This window comes from Conger conger, chromosome 7, assembly GCF_963514075.1.
Source record: "Conger conger chromosome 7, fConCon1.1, whole genome shotgun sequence".
In the NCBI taxonomy this organism is placed as follows: domain Eukaryota; kingdom Metazoa; phylum Chordata; class Actinopteri; order Anguilliformes; family Congridae; genus Conger; species Conger conger.
In genome coordinates, this window is record NC_083766.1 from 26,451,024 (window position 1) to 26,474,217 (window position 23,194).

Sequence of the window (23,194 nt, forward strand, 5' to 3'; positions counted from 1 at the left end):
ACTCACAGTGTTATGGGTGGGCATAATTAAAAACCAGTCATGGATTATCTTTTCAAAATTTTACATCAAGGTAATATTATGAAGCTGTCTCATGCTGTCCATGAGTTTGCGTCGAAATGAAGTATGTGCATCAACAGAGAGAGAAAGAAAGAGAAAGAGAAAGAGAGGGAAAGAGAGAAAGAGACAGACAGAGAAAGCCCTATTTAGCCATAAACAACAATAACAAACAGTAAGAAGGTAGAGGTGCATTTATTTGCAGCAGGCAGAGAACACACCCAGAGCAGTTCGGTCATTTGCAACATATGCCATCAGACTGTACCTGACCTGATTTCTTAGACAGTGACATGTGATTTTAATACTGCATTTTTAATGACGTGGTTCATGCATTTCAGCCTGGAATAGCCCAGCCAGCCAACGAAGGAGGGTGGATGCACTCAGATACGTGTAGCAGATCGGAATAGGGGAAAGGGGTAGAAATGGATTCCAGGTTTGACAGTACGTGCTCTACGTCAGAGGTTTATAAAAACTGTGTCCATCCAGCGTTCGCATATTTCCTTTTTCTTTCTTGCATGGCAGGGTGGAGTGGTGGAGTGTTCGATTGGCAACTATGGAGTTGCCCCAGTCAGCATATATGGATGTTGACCTGCATCTGGAGAGATGAGGTTGGGCCCCTAAACAAAAAACAGACCCTAACGTTGGGCCCCTGTGCACGTCCCTTAACCAAAAAGCTGCTCCACGGTCTTTACCCCTGTTCTCTCGCTCTCTCTCGCTCGTTCTGATTGCAGCTGTTCCCTCTGGAATTTCTCCCAGGGCATCCTTACAAAAGAGCTCTCAAGGGTTAAGTTAAACAAATGACAAAGATGTAATATAGTTGTATTCTTTTCATGCTTTCCATGGTTTATTCTTTTTAAAACGACAAAGGGAAGATCACAAACCACTATTCGGAATAAAACAGCGGAAAAAAAATACTTTCACTTAATGTGATGTTCAGGCACTGTATTTCTACCTAATTCAATGTGTTGTTTTGAAGATTTTTGTTGCAATGCAATTTATGGGAAAATAAGTTTTCATCTGCTGAAAGCAGCCAAACATGCCAGCATTCCAAACAGCCATTTTAAAATGTTATTTTAAAATACATATAATTTACAAACATTCATAAAAAAATAATGATATCGTAATGTAAAAATATCGGGGCAAGTGTGGAGGGACTACTGAGGCTGTAAGCACTTTCTCCTGCATGGGCAGTCAGGGGGAGAAAGAGGAGACAAGACTGTGAACTGCGATTCTCACCTTCTCATATTTAGGATTTTAATATCCTCTTCCCCTGGAGATCAAAACGTTTTTTCAGCTTGTTTTTCTTAGATCAGACTGGTCTGCTTTTTAATTATATTTAAGATAATATACAGTGAAATTAAAAATGTTGCTCTGGTTCTTGCACATTTATCAGGGACCTTAATTATCAGGGTTCCATGTGAGCTAGTTTCTTAGCTACCGTGATAACATTGTGACACGAATATACTCGAAACATGACGCCATGAAATTGTATTTTAAGTTTATTGGAGTCACTTGACCTCAAATTATATAATTAAGCCATTAGCATACACGCCTTCGGCATCCAAAGTTAGTCTTAAATGAACTGTGAAGTTTGCCTCTCCCCTGCCTCAGTACACAGTTGCAAAAATTGGGTTTTGAAGAAAACAGCTTTTTTTATGATGTTTCTTTGTGGCCGACCTTTGTTTCTGCAGACCGAACCTTTTCGACAGGGGTCTGCTGTAACTGTAACGAGGTAACGAAGAATGCAGAAGTAATTCCGCAAGAAATAAAAAAAGGAATTCCACAAGAAAAAAACAGAAAAAAACAGGTGGCACAGTGGTATAACTCTGTGGCCCTGTCACCTCACAGGTCCTGGGCTGGAAACCCCACCTGGGCCTCTCTGTGTTTCTGAGTTTGCATGTTCGCCTGTATTCATGTGGGTCTCCACCCACTCCAGCTTCCTCCCACAGTCCAAAGACATGCAGGTTAGTTTCATCTCAAAATTGCCCATAAATGTGTGAGTGAATGGTCTGTGTGCCCTGTGATAGACTGGCAAGCTGTCCAGGGTGTATTCACCTAAGGCATGCTGGGATAGGCTTCAGCACCGCCTGTGACTAGAAATGGGTTAGATAATGGATGGATGGATAAACTTTATTCTACTTCTTCTAACTTAATGGTCTATGGAGCACAATTAACTTTTTCATTAGTTAATGTATTTGTTAACAACTAACTAACCAACTAACTAACATATCTGTCACATATTTATGCATTCGCAAACCATAGGATAAACCTACAATTGGTCAACCATGAACAAATACATTAACTGACTTCTTCATTCCAATATGAATATGTAGTTGTTATTGTGAATTAATGATGCACAAATACATTGGCAGAGCTGTACAGATTAACTTCTCAGTAGTAGGTAGTTAACGACTACATTTGTTCATGACAATTCATGGAACCTTACGTGACGCCATATTAGTTGATTTATTCTTGTCTCATGCAAAAAATGAATCATTGTAGCATTCTCTTTGTTCAAGTCATATAAACAGCTTTCTACTGAACTGCATGGAATTAATATAATCATTACAAAGACAACACTTCCCCCCTTTGCATATAAATCGCATGATTAGCCACACAAACTTGAGCCTGAAACTCTTCTATTTCTTTATTTTAGCTTTTGGCTATTTCCACGTACTAAAAGCCCAAATGAAAGTGCAACTTTTAAGATGTGTATTTAAGTTTGTCCCTGGGCCTGTTGTTTCTTCATTTGGGGATTTGAGCAATAGAGATAGCGATACAAACTACTTTAAGTGTATATACAGCAGACTAATTGAAGGCACCCATGCCTTGTAGCACTGAATAATGGGTTTTTATAAAAGGAAAAAGCAATGAAATGGGAACTGCAGGCGAATTCACATTTTCATCTCAGGGTGTGAGTTGGGATGAACTCTTTTAATGACATTCTGTGCCATGCATTTTGAAGTTAGGAGATTATGGAGAGATCTCAGGTCTGGCCATGCACTTACCCAAGGATGCATATGAAGTACCTAAGTTCCTCAATTCAGGGTCAGGCCCAAAGTTAATACATATTAAAATATGCATTAAAAATGAATGCAATCCTTTTGATCGATTGAAATGCTCATTTTTTTCCAAATTTGTTTTACATATTCTATTTAATTTATTTCTGCCTTTATTTATTGATGTATTTTTTAGACCGTAGAATTTGAGTGGTTTGAGTTGGGGAGTGAAGTACAGGAGTGTAGAACAGGTGTGGGGAACAGGTGTGTGATGCAGGTGTGTGGAACAGGTGTGTGATGCAGGTTTGAGGAACAGGTGTCTGTAATAGGCACGTGGAACAGGTGTGTGTAATAGGCACGTGGAACAGGTGTGTGATACAGGCGTGTGGAACAGATGTGTGATGCAGGTGTGTGGAACAGGTGTGTGTAATAGGCACGTGGAACAGGTGTCTGTAATAGGCACGTGGAACAGGTGTGTGTAATAGACATGTGGAACAGGTGTGTGATACAGGCGTGTGGAACAGATGTGTGTAATAGGCACGTGGAACAGGTGTGTGATACAGGCGTGTGGAACAGGTTTCTGTAATAGGCACGTGGAACAGGTGTGTGATACAGGCGTGTGGAACAGATGTGTGTAATAGGCACGTGGAACAGGTGTGTGATACAGGCGTGTGGAACAGGTTTCTGTAATAGGCACGTGGAACAGGTGTGTGATACAGGCGTGTGGAACAGATGTGTGTAATAGGCACGTGGAACAGGTGTGTGATACAGGCGTGTGGAACAGATGTGTGTAATAGGCACGTGGAACAGGTGTGTGATACAGGCGTGTGGAACAGATGTGTGTAATAGGCACGTGGAACAGGTGTGTGATACAGGTGCATTACCCAGGGCTGAGTGAACCATCAAAGCTACAGGTGTTCTAATCCACTACAGGAAAGAGATGAACAATCTCACCAGTTGTGGTCTGAATGTCGAAAGAATCTGGACCTTTGACAATTCCTGTCATCCACTGCCATGGGTTCGAATTTGACAATGAATATATAAAACAGCAACTGGGATCCAGAGTTAGAATGTGTCAGGGATACTGAAGAATGTCCCTTAAGGCCAGTAGTACAGCTGTTTCATTTCCTTCTACCCAATAGTTAATTAATTGAGTAATGGCAAAATAAATATTTAAATATCCCTGGAATATGATGTTGAATACATCAAAACAGCAGTTGGAGTCTTGGAAAGAAATATGGACATACAGTTTTTCAAGAAGGATGCGGTCATGGGTTAAATAGAACTGGTTTTGGACCTGCATGTTGATTGGTCAATCATGCATTTCAGCTGGCTGTGTATTCACTGTATGAGATGTTTTTGTTTGTCAGTCTGAAATGCAGCATTGATACAGGGCAGCCGTATGGGAATAACAGTCTCTGATATTAAAATATATTCCTCGCAGCAATGCTGCTGAATATTTTCAAAGCAGTTGCAAATTATCATCTGTAATGTATACTAATCGCAACCTCCACTGTAGCATGGCCCAGAAACTGGAAGACATAGATCTGGAAGCTAGAGACACTAGCTAACTATGTACGTATATCAGTTGTATAATATAGATTTGTACCTAACAGTGCCCCTGGACATGCCAATATTGATGTATATTACAGTCCTGCTTGTCTTATTTATTAAAACATAAAAACCCACAGCTCTCATAATTAACATGGAAGAAGAACACAGATACACATAGAAAATTAAAATATTTAAAATCTACTTCTCCGTATTACATACATAGTCTTGCAAAGCAGCAATATGCATTGATTGTCATGGTATTTCCATACATACAAATGTGATTAGTTGAAAAATATATTAACATAACTATATAGAAATGGCAAAATGATTATTGAAAATGACTACTTTTATTGTCTGTGGTATGAGGATATATTGTAATTGTATATTGACGTAATGTCATTATTTACCCCTTTGAGGTGCAATTAGACTTTTTCCGCGTAACAGAAATTGAACCAAAGCAATGAATCACTGTTCCATATTAATGTTGATGTTTGTCAGTTCATAATTGCATGTTTATATTGCATATGCAGTTTCAGTCACAAACATCAATCTGTCATGTTTTTCCCTACTAGCTTTCTCATTGGAAAGGAAGCACCCCACATATCTCATGAATTCCAACTCAATGAATAAAGGCGGACTCCCGTTCTGCTACGGTTAACTACGTAAAAGTTATCACATTAGCGAAATCACTTGGAAATGTTAGTGTCAGTGCCGGCCAGTTGAACGCTATTTGGGCCGACTCCACGGCAGAACCCTTACATAACTCTTCCTTAAACAGGGATTCATTATCAGAGCTCATTGTCAGGATATCTGTCCGCATCCCCAGTCAGCAGTAACCATGGCAACGTGCTCTTACGCAACATGGCAGAGGTCCGAGGGTGCGCTGATGATCAGGACACCGGCCGTGCGCTTTTTATCACTGGATTTATCAGTTCATCAGAGGAACAGGTGAGGAGAGAACAGCGCGTTTCCAGTCAAGCAAACACACACATGCACACACACGCCTGGCACACGCATGCACTGAAACACTCACATACATACACACACACGTAACAGGCACCCAAACACACATACGTACTGCACACGGCACGCAATAAGACTGTCAACGCATATGAAAGATTTTGATTTGTTAATGTCGTATTTTAAGGCGCAGATGCATATTTTAGATTCGCCTGATTAGAAATCAATCCAAATGACACGACGCATCACGAATGTGGTATTATTGTATGGTTGCATCAGCCGTATTTTTCTGATGGCTCATTATTTCAGATGAATGCAGTCAGGAGAATATGGCCGCGCAGGGCTGTCGTCGCATAGCCTGCTGGACGGTTATTGCAGCTCTCCATCATTCCTCCGCCCTGCCTTTAGCATTCACTTCAGGAGCTCTGCGGTTCACTGATGACACCCGGGCCTGGATCGGTCAGCAGCTAACCTTCAGAACATGCATACACGTGCATGCGCATACATGCACGCAGACATACACACACACACACACGCACGCATGCATACAGTCACGCACCCACACACACATGCACGCATGTACACGCACACACGCGCACATGCACACAAACACACATGGGGGGGACACACATTCACATGCAATTGCACGCGCACGTGTGCATGTGCGCGCGTGTGTGTGGTTGACTTCATTTTCTCTGTGTGAAAGTGCAAACTTTTCCCACTTGAGCTGGAGGAGCGCAGGCCTTTAAATACGGAATCGCAATTTTGTGTCTTTGATTTTCTTTTTGTCAGTTTCCATTTAGGCGTTTTTTGTGAACTCTTCCGTTATCGTAGACAGGCTTTGTGCTCGGCTGTTTTTCGCCCCATGTCTGCACCGCGCCCTCCACCTCTCCACACTCTGTGGTGTCTTTGCAGCCTCCTTCAAGAGTCCTTCAGAAGCAGACTGTGTGCGGGGCCCGACGCCCGATACCAGTTAATCACAGCTGAAAAATAAAATAAATAATAAATCAATACAATAATTTATCCGTAACACAAAAAGAGTGTCCATTGCTAACTGGGACTTCAAAGAGCCAGCGCGGTTTCTCCACAGCTTCCCTGCTTTGACACGGACCCCGGAGGCGCAGCGTAAATTCAGGTTGGCACCCGGATAATGATATTAAAATAAAAATGGAGATGCGTCGCGCATTGCATAATTGATGAAAGGCTCCCTCGCGGTTCCAGTTTCCCCTTTAGCAGATGAAAGGCTACCTTTGATAGTGCGCTGCGGAGCCAGGGGACCCTGCTGCCGTCTCACCCCGGCAGCTGCTCGCCCACCCCGGGGACCGCTGGCCCCGTCGAGTGGCCCTCGCCCAAACGCTCGACGCTCGTGCCTCAGACACGCAGCCTGATCCGACAGCGTCCACCACGAACAAAACATCGACAGCGTCCACCACGAACAAAACATCGACAGCGTCCACCGCTAACAAAACATCGACAGCGTCCGACGCTAACAAAACATCGACAGCGTCCGACGCTAACAAAACATCGACAGCGTCCGACGCTAACAAAACACACCGCCTGATCTGACAGCATCCGGCACTAACAAAACATGCTGCCTGATCTGACAGCATCCGGCACTAACAAAACACACAACCTGATCTGACAGCATCCGGCACTAACAAAACACACAACCTGATCTGACAGCATCCGGCACGAACAAAACACACTGCCTGATCTGACAGCATCCGGCACTAACAAAACACACCACCTGATCTGACAGCATCCGGCACTAACAAAACACACCGCCTGATCTGACAGCATCCGGCACTAACAAAACATGCTGCCTGATCTGACAGCATCCGGCACTAACAAAACATGCTGCCTGATCTGACAGCATCCGGCACTAACAAAACACACCACCTGATCTGACAGCATCCGGCACTAACAAAATACACCGCCTGATCTGACAGCATCCGGCACTAACAAAACACACAACCTGATCTGACAGCATCCGACACTAACAAAACACACCACCTGATCTGACAGCATCCGGCACTAACAAAACACGCTGCCTGATCTGACAGCATCCGGCACTAACAAAACACACAACCTGATCTGACTGCATCCGGCACTAACAAAACACACCACCTGATCTGACTGCATCCGGCACTAACAAAACACGCTGCCTGATCTGACAGCATCCGGCACTAACAAAACACACAACCTGATCTGACAGCATCCGGCACTAACAAAACACACCACCTGATCTGACAGCATCCGGCACTAACAAAACACAATGCTCACTCTGACAACGTACGAAACGCCATTCCAACGACAAACCTGCACCGTCCCACCCACATTATCTCTACACACTTTTTACACTTCACTTCTCAGCTTTTCCCATCGCTCCATACCACTTTCACACAAACACTCATGGACCCGTGTATTAGTGAGGGGGATATGAAATGGATCCAGGAACCATTTTTCCTCATTTACACCTGCTTCTATATGGCATGGTGCCCTGTGAGTAATTTGACTACAACAGTTTTTTTAACTTCAATGATGCAAGCTTTAGCACAGATACCGTTTTAGTCATTGTGCGAGCCTCTGAAAATATTAATATGCATGTGATGTTCGTGCTATGATGTCATGTGGCTCCTCCCCCACAGGCTGAACAGTGCTCCATATTTGACATAAACAGCAGCAGTCACAAAACAGTTTTCAGCAGATAAATTGAAAATGTGCCCTTCACACGTGTCTGGAATTCAAAGACGACTATGACTATGACATTTAGACATTTTAAAAGTAGGCTTTTTTTAAATGTCAGTGATCCAGAACTCCAGTGCTTAAGAACATTCTCACACGTGATCTCACCCGTTAAAGTCCTTTGTCCATGTGCAAGGCATTAGTACGGTTCTTACAAGCAATTAGCAAATCATTAAGCATGAAGTACATTTTTTCTGTCATTCATATCATAAACAGGTGTAGTTATAGTGCACATATTGCTTAGTCATTGGTAAATGGTGAGTAGGAAATTAGTAGGCCTGATCGTCACTTGAGATGCACGTGATCAATGAAACAAGGAGGAAAAATACAATGTTCCTTCATCATTAAAATAGAATGCAATAAGAAGCCTGTCCCCATGGGTGTTTATAAAACTAAACAGCAATGGACAGTTCCCCATCTGTGGGAGAGGGTCGAGAAGAGGTAATTGAATCACATTCAGTGCGACTCCGTTTTGGAGTTAAGTGATTGCATGGCTGGAGTCAGGAGGCGAGTGTCACAGACACACTTCACTGCCTCCCAGAGAGGGTACGGAGAGCACCCGGGATCCTACAGCCAGGGCCAGCCCCTCTGAGTATTACTGACCAAATCTTGTTTGAGGAAGTTAAGTGCTTTTTATACACCCACACCTGATTACATAGATCATTTTTTGTCCAGTTCGGTTCAATATAGTTCATATGACCTGAGAACAAATTGTGTGAGACAAAAATTATTCCAAAAGTTGCTAATGATTGTGAATCAAGCAAATGAATTGTGAACATAAAAAAAAAAATCTGAGTCCCTGTCAGTATGTTGATTGATATGATGAAGGTTCATAGTATGCGTGTTAGATGTGGGCAGAGCTAAGCCACACACACTTAGCCAGCTCGAAGAACTATGTCCATATAAACAAGTGAGTGAAGCACAAACTGGGGGTTATCAAGACCAGCCTTGATGCTAGGTACTATCTAGCTTTTAGGCAAACTAAGCATTAGGTACACTTCAATGGTCTAAAAATCATTGTTGGTTTGAATGTCCTGTTCTTGTCATTATGTTATGTCATGCAAATGCTCGGTTAATTCTGTACTAAGCCGCAAAAGGAGATGAAGAGGATGAAGAGTAGGAGGACGAGGAGGAGGAGGAAGAGGCAAATGCCACGGAAGGGCTCTGAGTGAGCTTAATGAAGGGTGGCTGTGTTCATTAAATAATCATTTAAAAAACTTTGATCAAAGCATGAACCATTTACAATGAATAATGCACTAACAAATGTATTTATTTATTGCATGTTATAAAACATTTTAAACTTTTAAATTATATTCCTATTATTAATTTTTTTCAAGTATACAATTACATTCGGCGCATCAATTATGTCAGTAGAATAAAATCACTGATGTCCCCAAATATTTTGCTGTGCTGCAATTGCATGTGCTTGCCAATAGGTTTGGACTGTTTGTTCCATATTTTCATGTGAGCAAACACTGCCCTGCAAAATGTGAAAAATCAACTGTGGTGTTATTATTTGACCTCTAACAGAGTACAGGTTGTCTCGGCTCATAAACTGGCATGTTCAACACAATTCTGAACCTGCTGGGTATAGCTTTACTCAATAGTGCTTCATCCCTGACATCTGCAACACAAAATATGAATAATGTCAATATAAAATTTAAGCATATTTTCACAAAATCAGTACTCAGTATATTCACTTTAGAATATGTTTGGCTGTTCGCCCTAACATACCTTTATGGAAGTGCAATTAAAGCAATGTGTTTTGGAAGGCTACCTGTCCTGGCACTTTAGTGACACAGGGAGCGCACTCCCATATGCTCAGCCAGTAGGAGCCAGGACTGTGTTCAGCTGTTGTTCATAATTTGGCTCTGCGTGTTCATGGTCCATGTCACAAGGCATGCTCCAATTGGCTCATCCGACAGGAAGAGAAAAAATTACCAAGGAGCAACCTGGGGCTCCTAGTTCCATAAACGCAAATGTATGGCATTTAAAATTCTGTCACGTTAAGAGATCACTGCAAAAACATTGCTGTAATAAAATATTATATTCAAAACTGCTTTTCCAGTATATAACACATCAAATATTAGATAGATAGAATGGCGAATGCTGTACAGTTTATCTGGCTGAATATGAATAAATGAGTAGTTATTCATCACACAGCTGTGATGAGTATGTTTGGCATTTCTGTTCAGTAGTTGAGCCATACTGAAAGAAAAATTCTTGAACAATTATCAAGACATTTATCTGGAGTGATGAGCAAAACATCATTACTATCCCATATGGGCAACTGAGTCTTCTGGACAGTCATAACCATCATAACCAAAGCAGGCTATTGAGCTAATGAATTATGTCAGATGAAAAAGATTGGAGGATCTGAAATGGTTCAGGTTTTAAAGCTAAATTAAGAGTTAAAATCTGCGATATATATGATATGTTTTCACATAATTATGGTTTAAACGCCATCTTAACCAAAATGCATAGCAAGCACCGGGTTTGGAACTACAGAAATAAAACAATCTCATACACTATTTCCTGGCTTCAGGTATTTTATGATGAGAAAGGGGAACACAACAGAATCTTTAAAGCAAGTTCATTAATACTGGGTCTAGTAAATGGTTGGCATTTATTTAGCGCCTTTATCCAAAGCACTGTACAATTGATGCTTCTCATTTCTCATTCACCCATTCACACAACGACGGCGTTTGGCCGCCATGCAAGGTACCGACCAGCTCGTCAGGAGCATTTGGGGGTTAAGTGTCTTGCTCAGGGACACTTTGACACAGCCCGGGGCGGGGGATCGAACCGGCAACCCTCTGACTGCCATACGACTGCTCTTACTGCCTGAGCCATGTCGCCCCGAGTAGTAAAACCTCCAGGAAGAAATACATCTGCATGTTAAATAGTCATCAACAGGACAAAATCATTTTGTTTAAATGCAACAATTTTATTGTAAAATTCAACAGCTGTGTGCAATTCCCTTATGAAAAGGATATTTTTAGTACATACAGTATATTATGGAGACCTGAACAATAATTAATCAGTGTCCTTTTTGTACACTACTCAAGAAATATACAATGATAGCAAACAACTAACATTTCCATGAAATTTAGAATTTAATCTTCTGAATTGGTAACCCTTTGCACAGCACGGTGATGAGTGCAATTGACCTGTCTGCCAATAAAATATGTAACCATATAAATTATTTACATTTGTTCCATTCTAAGGTCTCTTCTGTCTTCCAAAATAGGAACACAAGTTTGTTCTTAACAAGTATGTTATTTATTCCTAATCTAACATAGCATGTTATTGGTTATTTTAATAGAGTTCAAAAAAGCCAATTGTTGTTATTTTGGAAAACAAAAGAAATGTGTTCTTTAATATCACTGTTTTGTTTTTTCCCAGAAGCCATTGCAAGCTCAAAGTCTTCACTGTCATTTCCTGGAAGTGCATAAAACATGAACATATCCCAATTTTGAATTTGGCACTTCAGCCTCCTTCCCATATACTTACATTCCCTTACATATTAAACAAACAATAAATAAATAAACACAGCAGTAATCGCAAATCAAGCTGAGCAATTTCTCCTACCACAAAAACTTTGAGGACATGAAAACAGTATTTTGTTTATCTTCAGACAGGACACTCGAGTAAGCGGCTTTGACACTTGCTGATGCGACCAGGACACACAGAACGACCTGCAAACGCCAGGCAGTTGGAGCGGGGCAGAATACTTGTGCTGTTTGTTTCCAGAAACTTCCAACAAACAAAAACAGAAAAAAAATATCTCGCTGTCTCAAAATGGCTCGGTCAACAGCTTTTTACAAGGATTACAGGAAATACAGTAGTTCATTAGCTCCGTCCCTAGGATGTGTCAGGCAGATGCCAAAGCTTGTTATAATCTCTTGAAATTGGCAGTCTTTTTTCATACCACAGGAAGTGACATCACACAAGGAATCCTTGGAAGCCTCTTGTGGGGATGATGTAAACTACAAATATGGAGTCACAATTCTTGGGTGATGATCAGAAAAAATAAGTCTCCGTAACATTAGAGCAACTTGTACCATCCTCATCTGAGTAAAATACACAAAATGAATCCATACAATACAATTCAAACTGATCTGTAGCACCAGCCAAGACAATAATTAAGTACAAAAAAAACAAAAGAACCTTACTCAAAATAATGTTGCTATATGACTTCTTATACTACGGACATTTTAATGTGTTTTTTCTTGTTGCCCCAGACAGGTTCGCAAAATGATATAATAGCCTACTTTATAAATGGCCTTTTGAAACTCATAGCATAATAATAATACATAAAAAGAGAGAACATTCAAAAAAAATTACTCTTCAAAATGAAAATCATCTAATGCAAACTGAAAAATAAAGAAATAGACAACATGACAATTTTCTTTGATAGGTTAAAAGCTTCAACAGGTGTACGAGTGCAGTCAAACCGATAAGATTAAGACATTAGTTTGAACATGGACTACAGGCTACACAACCCCACTGCGTACAGCTCAAAATGTCAGATATCTGAAGCTTCGACGGTAAAAAAAAAAAGAAAAAAAAAGCTAAACATAAAACAACCTTTTTTCCCTCGAGAGAGCTGGATGAAAGTATCCCTGAAGTTTCATCAACCCCCTTTCCTCCTTTCCACGTCAGGTAATAATGTCCACAGTGTTTTCCTCATTGAGAGTAAGGCTTACGCACCGGTCCTGTCACCCCCCACTCTAGCTCATCTCCGTGTTCAGGCTGGGCTGTTTAACTACTTATGCAAACAGGACACACGGGCCGGACGAGCGGGAGAGCCGATTTGGACGTTTCTTACATGCGTCTCCGGGGATGACAATGTAACTGTCTGTCTGTTTATGATCGCATTATATATTTCATTTCCAAGGTACACGATGTACCTAGAGAATATTTAAGTCGGCATGGTCCGATGAAGAACAGATAATGAAAAAAAAAACATTGCATAAGAAAGTTTTGTTAAAAAGGATATGGAAAAGCAGTAAAAACGAAATGGGCCTCATTCAGAAAACGTTTTAAAATCTGTCTAACTTTTGTTCTTAAAAAAGTTCCTACGAAAAACCAATGAGGGATGCATGAAATGCAGATCTTGGGTTTCATCCCATTGGTATGAGAGCACGGATGCCAATGGCTGGTAAATTCAATGTGCACGCCTGTTCATGTTGATGTGCATTAGGAATCACCTGCCCTACTACCTATTGTGTGCAAACATATGCACTGCCCCTAAAGATGTGCCTTCCCCCACCCAAAACACGATTAGCAAGTATGCAAATGCAGCAAATATGACATTGCTAAATGGTTGGCTGCTTGCGGGTCTTTATCATTATCATTATATCATATCCTCATCATCATAAATCACTTTTAGAAAAAATAAATGCATTTGAGGTTATCCAGATCCAGGTTATTCTAATGTACTTAAAATCAATAACATACTTAATATAAATATATATGATACTACTATAATTATGGATAAACACGTTTACATGAGGTCTGTAACTATTTAAAATGATTTTACATGAATAGTAAAGCATTCTAAATAGATCAAATTTGATCATATGCATGTTTTGTGAATGAGGCCCAATGATATTTTTATGATGTTTCAGAAATATTAGTAAATCATATGCTCGATTTTATGCATTCTCTACTTGCATCAGAACTGAACAAGCTTACTTTTTCTGTTGCCAAGCCAGCGTTGATAAGGATTGGGAAGTAATCGTTGTGTCTTTAGAAGAATCGAAGAGAAAATCTCATATTTGCGACGTCAGTTGTCATAATGCTGTAAGCTAGTGAACAGCATGGTTTCAACAGAACCATATCATGACAATGGCCAACATCTTAATGGACAGTATTTGAATTTTGTTTTATTCTCTCATTAATCTTTAAGGTCCGATTACGTTGAATTGCATGTATAGCAGTTTTTTTTTTATTCCATAGACGACAGTAGAAGACCTCAATACATATATTTATTTTTGGCCTGAAAGGTGCATGCAATAGATATAAACCACTACAGTATATTAAAATATTTACAGTGTCTGTACAGTTGATCATAGACCATATATTTTTTTCTAGCCCTGACCACACATTAAAAAGCAAGAATCCACTGCCCACTCTCAACTTCCAACTGTCGTGTAAATATTAGTACAGATTGCAAAATAATACTATGTAATTCTTCCCACTGGTAAAGTGCTTTGTTAAATCCAGTTTTGCTGAACTATTATATTCAAAATATTCTCTTTCCATGTACTGTAAGAATGTTCTGGAAATTTAAACAACCCATATGAGAAAAAGGGAAGATGAACAGATATGTTTTTCCAGAAAATAAATAAAATAATAAACTTAAAACATTTTCCAAAGGGTGGGTGTGGGCTGGGGCTGTAAAATGGTGAAAATACGTTATTAATACTTTGTGCATTATAATCCCCTTTCAATTTGATTTATCTGACATCATTTACAAAATATGAAATATACTATATGGTTCCTTTAAGAGGTTTTTGATATGAATACTGATATTATTTTTAGGCACTGGCTTTGTAAACTGTTACAATGCAACCATGCCCTTCAACAACAACAACAATAATAATAATAATAATAATAATAATAATAATAATAATAATAATAATAATAATATCAGTTTTATTGCTTTTTATCGCCATATTATAAATGGTATTTATGCCCTCCGCAGAGAAGTAGTCTGACTGGGAGAACGGGGCTGTCTGTCGGACATGTGTCTTTGTCCGATTTGTGCTCCTTTTTTGCCCTTTCAGAGAGGCCTGGCTCTCCTCGTGCCCCTCCCCTACTCCCCACCCTGCCCTTCAGGTTTGCTACAGCATTTGCTTCGTCCACTTGGACAAAAGAGCGATTCAAAAACAAGCAAACGGTTTTGAAATGGATTGGAAAAAAACCGAATAAAAAAAATAAAAATAAAAACAACACAACTGCAAGCTTGCTTTTTTAAAATTCTGATTTCAATAGGCCAAAAAATAATAACACGAAAACGAAAAAAAACCAAGATACGGTCTTGCAAGGAGCGGACGGAGGCCGGCTAAGCCTCGGCGGGTCTACAGGTAGAGATAGGAGACCCAGTAGACCAGGTTGAAGAGGCCGAACGCCGTGGGGAAGAAGATGCGTGCGTACGAGTCTATCTTGGCCACGCGGATGTGTAGCCGCCCGTGCCTCCAGGCCCCAGACCGGCAGTCCTCGAAGCAGCAGAAGAAGCTGGTGCAGTCCTTCCCGTCCAGACACTCGTACCCGTACTCCTCGTCCCGCTCCTGCATGTGCGTGGCATTGTTCATCTGGATCGCCGTGGCTGACCGCGGGCGGATGTCCACCGTGGGCGTCTGCTTTTATCGCCGAGGAAACAAGGACAACGACGACCACGACGACGACAACGACAACAACAACACACAGCGTCAGCCGTCACCCTCCAGCACGGATACCCACAAAACCAAACGCGATTCACACCCTATCTCTGAAAACCACACACACACGGCTTTTATTTTAGTGTTTTACAGCTCGCTGTTGCCTAGAAATAAGTTCTATGCAAATTATACCTTCGCCATGATAAGTCTAAGTATACCCTCTGTGGGTTAGCAGTTGTTACTTTTTTCATTCATTCTTTCTTTCTTTAGCACATCAGTGATTCTAGTGCTGGGTAGCCTGTGTTCAGGTCTGACGTAGCATATGCAGGGGAATGGCCTCTGGATGCAGTCGAAGCTGAACTGACAGGAACAGACAGTCATCTTAAGGAAAGATTACTTTTCATTATAATACAGAGCTGCATTCGTGTTATCACTACTGAGTAGCCCTTTCCTTAAGATGCATTTCGATTGAATCCAGCGGTACGTTTATCATAGCTTGATGTAGGACACTGAGCAGTGACATTAAGATAAATGTAAGCTGATAAATTATTTTAAAATATACTTGGGGTGGAGGGGGCAGGAAAAACACTAATTTATTATCTGACAATCTATAGAAAATTGTTTAATTTAACACTCTGCAGATCCAGAGGGGAGAAATGTGCTTGTTCAGCAGTAGAAACCCAAGCTGGATTGGCTATAGTAAGACTTAGAGATGGAAGAAAAATCACAGATGTTTCTATTAAATATTAAATTAAAATCCATAATGATTCCTTTTTTGGAACCAGCAGTTCCCCCCTCCGAGCACTAGGTCACTATAGTCTCTTCTCAAACTTCCTGTCAAACAATCTTCCCATTGTGGTACACTAATCATCTAAATGAATCATCTAATTACTGCATGTGAAGCTTCTTAGCAGGGGGACTAACTTTAAAGGAAATGTGTTCACACACTCTATCACTGACTGTTCAACTGCAGAGAGGCAAACCACCCATCTCAAATCAGACTAAGACCGAAAGCCAAACATTTATAAACATTTTGGTATCCTCTCCTTCTATTTAAGCCCTTCACATTAACTATGATTTTTTGACTAAGAGTTTTAATGTTTTTAATGTCAAGCAAAGACAGTCTTCTATTCCCAACTATTGATAGGGAATTGGTTGTGCATTATCATAATTAATTTTTTAGCTTTTTTTTTTTTAGTTTTCCAAATTTTTCATGTCATTACTGTCAAGCAATCACTGCATGTGGCTGTACTAATATCCAGGCTGTACTAATATCCAGGAGCCACAGTTTTCATTATCTTCATCTGAAATCTCCCCAGCACTAGTACATGAGATGCTTAAAGTCCAAGTCCCATAAACGTTTAAAGTTTTAATTCATTCAAGTAACACCACAGAGAACATTACACACACCTCCTACACTATCTCATTTGTCTTGTGGAGACTACTGATTTTGGTATGTCCCAGAATTCCTTCTTTCTTTTATGCCCATCATGGAACACATCCAGGAAACGTTTTACCATTTCCCACGAATGACCAGCAAATGTGGCTACAATCTGGGAGAATTTATAGCTGAAACACATTAGCATAATCATTCACAAGGTGATACGTGCACTAAATACTCCTGTATCTTGCTTGTTTTTGGTGGGACTTGGACTTTAATGTCTCGTCACACGTGTAGTAACAGCATTGGGTTTTATTGCGGGGTTAGTGGCTTCAGCGTTGGCAGATGGGGTAAGTGGCATTGGGGCAGACAGCGGGGATCTAAGGGCTAGAACAGAAGCACAGGAGCGCACACAGACCTGCTGCACGTACTGGGGTCGGCACACAACACAGCACGCTCTCAGCCTTAACGGAGGACAGCAGACAATGCGTGGAGAGGAGGGAGGGGCAGCAGGGGGCAAGCCTGCCCTCACTGCACACTGCCTTTATTTATTTATCTTTTTACAGCGAACTGCATCCTGAGAATTTACTTTCACAGCAGAAACACAACTTTTTTTTTTACTGATACAATGTTGCTGTTGTTGTTATTAGCATAAACAGTAATAGTAGCAGGTAGTAAAACTTACAAGATGAAATGGGTACTGTAATACCGTTTGTGAAGTTTTTATTAGGGCTTATATACGTATGAATATAATAGCACTCCCTCATTCTCTCTTGCTCTCTCTCTCTAACACATAACTGCACACACACAGTCTCACACACAAACACACACACACGCACACTCACACACACACACACACACACACACAGTCTGACACACACATACACACACACGCTCTCACACACACACACACACACACACACACATGCACACTCTCATCCACACACATGCACACACACACACAGTCTGACACACACACATATGCACGCTCTCACACACACTCTCACACACACGCTCTCACAAACACACATATACACATGCACATGCACACGCTCAGACAAACACACACACACACACACGCCTCAGCTTGGGTCCCTTGACCTTTTAATGGCAGCCCAGGCATAGTCTGATCAGCTGAGCTGTTAAGTTGATTACTAACGGTCCAGGCTGCCATGGAGAGGTTGTCTATTTCAGTCCGTTAAGGCTGGGCTGACTCCCCTAGACGTGTCAGCGTTACAGCCCCGTAACCAAACACGCAGCTTGGCTCCCGCACGGGTGAAAAAGCAATGAGTGCCAAATTTGGACGCGTCGCGAGACCGAAATGCAAATAATGAAGCAATTACTCTCCTCAGCCATTTACCCCAAGCAGAGAACGGGGAGCGAAGTCCAACTTAATGCGCATACAACCTGCAGTGGAACATTCCGGAAACACACTTTGCCCTCGGACGCCCTCGGTAGAGTCAACGGCAGGTGACAGTAAACTTTACAGTAAACGATAAAGAAAACCATCTTTACATCAAAGAATAAAACTCATGTAAAAGCAGTGGAGTGAGCGAGGGAGGGTGTTGAGGTGAAATGCAGCAGACGCATGCAGCCCATATGTTTCTACTCAGACACAAGCAATACCTTTGAAGAAAACAGCCGAAGGAGCTTTAATCCCAACGGGAAACAAAGAAGATGTGGGATAAAAAAGAGAACGACAGAAAACAGAACAGATGTAAAAAAAAAACAAACAGAAAAGTTTAAGAGACATCAGTAATCTGTAATTCGACTGAAAGAGGGAGGAGAGGGTAACCGACAGGAGGGAAACATTGGGAACGAGAGAATCAAGACCAGGTTTGGACACAATTTGTTTAAGGCTATTTGAAATGGAGCAGTTTTATATGGCTGTACCATAGTCATATTAATTAGTAAATTAGACATTAAAACATTAAAACAGCACATAACACGTTTCAGCAGACTATACAAAGAAAATGACATCATTCTGCAACTGTCCTTTCGGATTTCATATGTACATCACATTTGAAAAATCTGGTTGGTGAACATTTAGGGCCTTTGCCAAGAGGTTTTGCATTTTCTGTTTTAGTAACTCAGGCCCTAATCTGCTTGCCAAGGTGCAAATTTCACTCCTCTATATTAGTCAGACAGACCATTACGGGAGGGATCACCTTCAGAGACAGATCTCTGAGGGAGATCAGTTCATGTGATGAATTTTGTTTCACAAGTCAAAGATTAATAAACAGCCTTGTGCACAGCCATCAGTCTGCTTGGAGGAATTGTATTTTTTTTGGTGCTTTCAAATGACCAAGCAGAGGTGAACCAATCATAAATCCATGTTTGAGTTATTTAGGCTAGCAAGCAGCTAAATTGGGTTGTCCAGGCAATTTTAGCATATGTACACCGCGTATATGTACAAAATGTGTCCTGCAGGTGTCCCCTATGGAAGGCAATTATTCCTTAATTCCCGAAGGACACAGGATTAAACTTACTCTGTCCGTCGGTATATCTTTTATTTTTTGAGCAATGTGTTAAAAACAAAGTCGTCTTTAATTAAAAATCTGTGCTGGTCTGAACCGTTCACAGCGACTGTCTGGGAAACTGCCAAACTAATGAGAAGTTGGCCAGCATATGTGGCAAAGCTACAAGGCTTTGTAGCTGTTTAATATTACACAATCCTGGAACAGTCTAAAGATAACAAGCTAAATGCATTACTGAATTAGCTGCAATCCCATACCCTTCGTACATCGTATTGTACACAACCGCAGTGTAAATTGTATCTCCAGGTTATACCAAGCTTGCTAAACTGGTATCAGGTGAAATGTTCCTCTTAGGCTCTCTAAGTTTCTGACAATGTCGCAGAAAATTGTGAGGTATTTAATGAATGTGGTTTTGTTTGCCTTCATGCAAAAATGAAACAATCATTATTATCTAAGCTGCAGTCCACACACTGATGGCACTGGTGTGCAAGAGAGGAAGAAGCCACAGCTCCACACATGATCAACTACTGTGTCGGTGGTTTGCAGTATTGAACCAAACTAACAAGAGAAACCTAACTGTTCACCCAACAGATTTGAAAAGTAACCTCAGCCGAATCTGTTTTCATGTCGGTAGTCAAGGATAAAATAATGGTTTGTGATTTATCCACCTCTGCCAGATAACTCAGAGGATGCGGCTCTACCCTGAACTCAATGTTGGGTGATTTTCTTCAAAAACCTGGTGTTGTTTTCCTTCTTCACATAATTGTCATCACAGTCTATATCAAACATTTGAAGAACACATGATTAAAGACACATTTTATCAAATTAAAAAAATGATGTTTTGAAACACTTGATTATGAATAATGAATACAGTGTGACAATTTTCCCTTTTTATGAAAAAAAAAATACATCTGGAACAATTAAATAACTCTTACCAGAAACCAAACAGCAATCAAACCTATATTGTATTACCTTTTCACTCACCAGACATTTACGTCAGCAACAAATTTGAAAATCTGGGACCCAGTTAACAATCTGCATATCGTACATTTTTGAAAGATGCTCTGTTTACTTTCAGTCTGATGGCACAATCGTGTCAGACAACCTGTGTCAAAGCCACAATTTTACCCACTCCTTTACAATCTCCAGTTGCTCAGCCAAGGGAATTTAACACTATATACACTCAGAGAGCACTTTATTAGGCAGACCTGTACACCAGCTTCCATCCATCCATCCATTATCTTAACCCACTTATCCTGAACAGGGTCGCAGGGGGGCTGGAGCCTATCTCAGCATACATTGGGCGAAAGGCAGGAATACACCCTGGACAGGTCGCCAGTCCATCGCAGGGCTTGCTAATGTAAATATTTATTCAGCCACAATTTATGGCAGCAACTAAATGCATATAAACATGCTGGCATTGTCAAGAGGTTCAGCTGTTTTTCAGACCAAACGTGTCAAACCTCTAAGTGGATAGGCTACAGCAGCTGAAGACTAAAAAATAAGTCCTAATAAAAACCTAATAAAGTGCTCAATGTATGTACATAATACAAGTGTAGACACCTTAGTAAAAGCAAGAAGGAGAGCAGCGATCACCCGGTTTGTAATGTAAAATGTATAGCCTATAGTGACTGATTGAGACTGATTACGTTTTTCATCTTTTGCCAAACTTGAATTTACTAACTGGCAATGCTGTGTCTGCAATGGCTAAAACAGAATAAGAAAATACACTAGATAAAATACTAGAACAATGGATACACTCATTCATGTAGTGATACTAACCAATAAGGGATTAGCCTTCGTAAAACTGGCGTCTTTCAATATCGATTTTAAACATTTTGGAAAGTTACGAATACTTCAGAATGAACCCCATTTACGATGGGCAATAATGCTTAAATGGTATGAAATGGGAACCTTAACTGTATTGCCCTTGAACATCAATTCTTGTCACAGAAATCGTGACAGAAGCAGAAAGCGTAACCATGGTGATCAGGGGCCCAGAGAAAGGTCAATTGTTAGTTTGATTTCCACACTTGGATACGAGCTGTGATTAAGTGACGCAGAAGGTAAACACACTACCTGAGAGGGCAGGGGGGAATGAGTACCTGCTTGACCTTTCTGAAAACCCAAGGAGAATTACACCAGGGGAACTCTAAAATATTGCCATACTAAGCAAAGCTGCATTCCACGATTGTGGTCTGTTCAAACTACTTGAGAATATTTTGAGCGGCTAGCTCTAGAATAAGTGGCGTGTTAATTGGAGAGTGGCGGTGGCGGCCTGGGGGCTACTCACGGGATTTCTCTTCTTCTTGTCCTTGTTTTTGCTGGGCTTTCTGTTGCTGACAAAGTAGTGTAGCGTCCCGTACTCGATCAGGGCGGCGAAGACGAAGATGAAGCAGACCGACACGAAGAGGTCCATGGCGGTCACGTAGGATACCTTGGGGAGGGACTTCCGGGCGATGGTGCTGAGCGTGGTCATGGTCAGGACGGTGGTGATTCCTGAGGGCGAACACGGGAAACACGGCTCAGTCACTGTCCACCCGCTTCCCCTGCACACAGGAAACTGACGTGGACTTATCGAGCCAAATAAAACACGAATAAATAACAGCAAACGAATTCATAAACCTCCTGGATCCCTGTGACTCACAAGCGGAGCAGTCAAAGCTTTTGTCCTGGAGAGACAATCAATTGTACTATACCAGAAGGGATTTCAACCTTTTCTGATCTAGGAACCCTCACACAGACACAAAGGCACCCAGGGGAGCCCCCAACAGAAGTTAAAAAGGGTAGCATGTATGAAAACCCATGAGGAGGCGCGAAGGAGGGAGCGGGGGTCGTGGACACAGAGGAGCGGTTGCCATTATGAACCAGGAGTGAGGACAGCTGATTGTTGGGGGTGGGGGGAGCGTGTGATGGCAGAGCAGGGAGAAACTGCACTTACGGACCCCCTGCCGTACCTTCACAGACCGCCTGTTGAACACCCGGGTACTTTGCCATTCAAACAAGATGCCGGTGTTGGAGGTGAGTCAGTAGCAGCTAACAACCTGACAACCTTGTTCTTTGTTTATCTGAAGCACATGTTGCACAGACTCACGCTTCGTGCTTCCCAGGCTTTTCAGACACTTTGAAGAAGCTAGATCAGCAACCAGCAGACAACACGTCCTTATGAAACATATGTCCTTGCATCAGCAACGCACAAATAAAAAGAACAGTTTGTTGACTTGCTGAAGTAGCACATAATGTGCTAATTAACGACATCAAAAGAAACTTAAAGGTTGATGTGTCGTTCGTTGCGTGCTGGATAACAAAGTCCGTCTCATCAGAGAATGATTGTAACATGCATTTATTTTAGAAAGATTTTGTATCCAATGGCAGTGATTCATTTATTATGAGATCAAAAGCTCTTTAGGACTTGAAATCATTTTGAAAATAACAAATGATGCCGACAGTGTGACCGGCCTCTCTATCTCTCTCTCTCTCTCTCACACACACACACACTCTCACACACACACACACACACACTCACACACTCACACACTCACACACTCACACACTCACACACTCACACACACTCTCTCACACACACACACACACTCACACACACACACACACACACACACACACACACACTTACTC

The 23,194-nt window shown here is 41.2% G+C and overlaps 1 protein-coding gene across 3 annotated transcripts in view; it reads right to left on the minus strand.

Moving 5' to 3' along the window:
- Positions 1-11,238: 11,238 nt before the first annotated feature.
- The window catches only part of gabrg2 (gamma-aminobutyric acid type A receptor subunit gamma2), a 43,592-nt gene continuing 31,636 nt past the window's right edge, over positions 11,239-23,194 (minus strand). Inside the window, exons 8-10 of one of the 3 annotated variants that reach the window (XM_061248091.1) lie at positions 21,852-22,057; positions 18,708-18,731; positions 11,239-15,682 (exon numbers count right to left, since the gene is read on the minus strand). In XM_061248091.1, the coding sequence (XP_061104075.1) occupies positions 15,401-15,682; positions 18,708-18,731; positions 21,852-22,057 (512 nt within the window). In that variant the 3' untranslated portion in view covers positions 11,239-15,400. The remainder of the gene's footprint in view (positions 15,683-18,707; positions 18,732-21,851; positions 22,058-23,194) is intronic. The other 2 variants (XM_061248093.1, XM_061248092.1) reach the window with 2 other exon arrangements.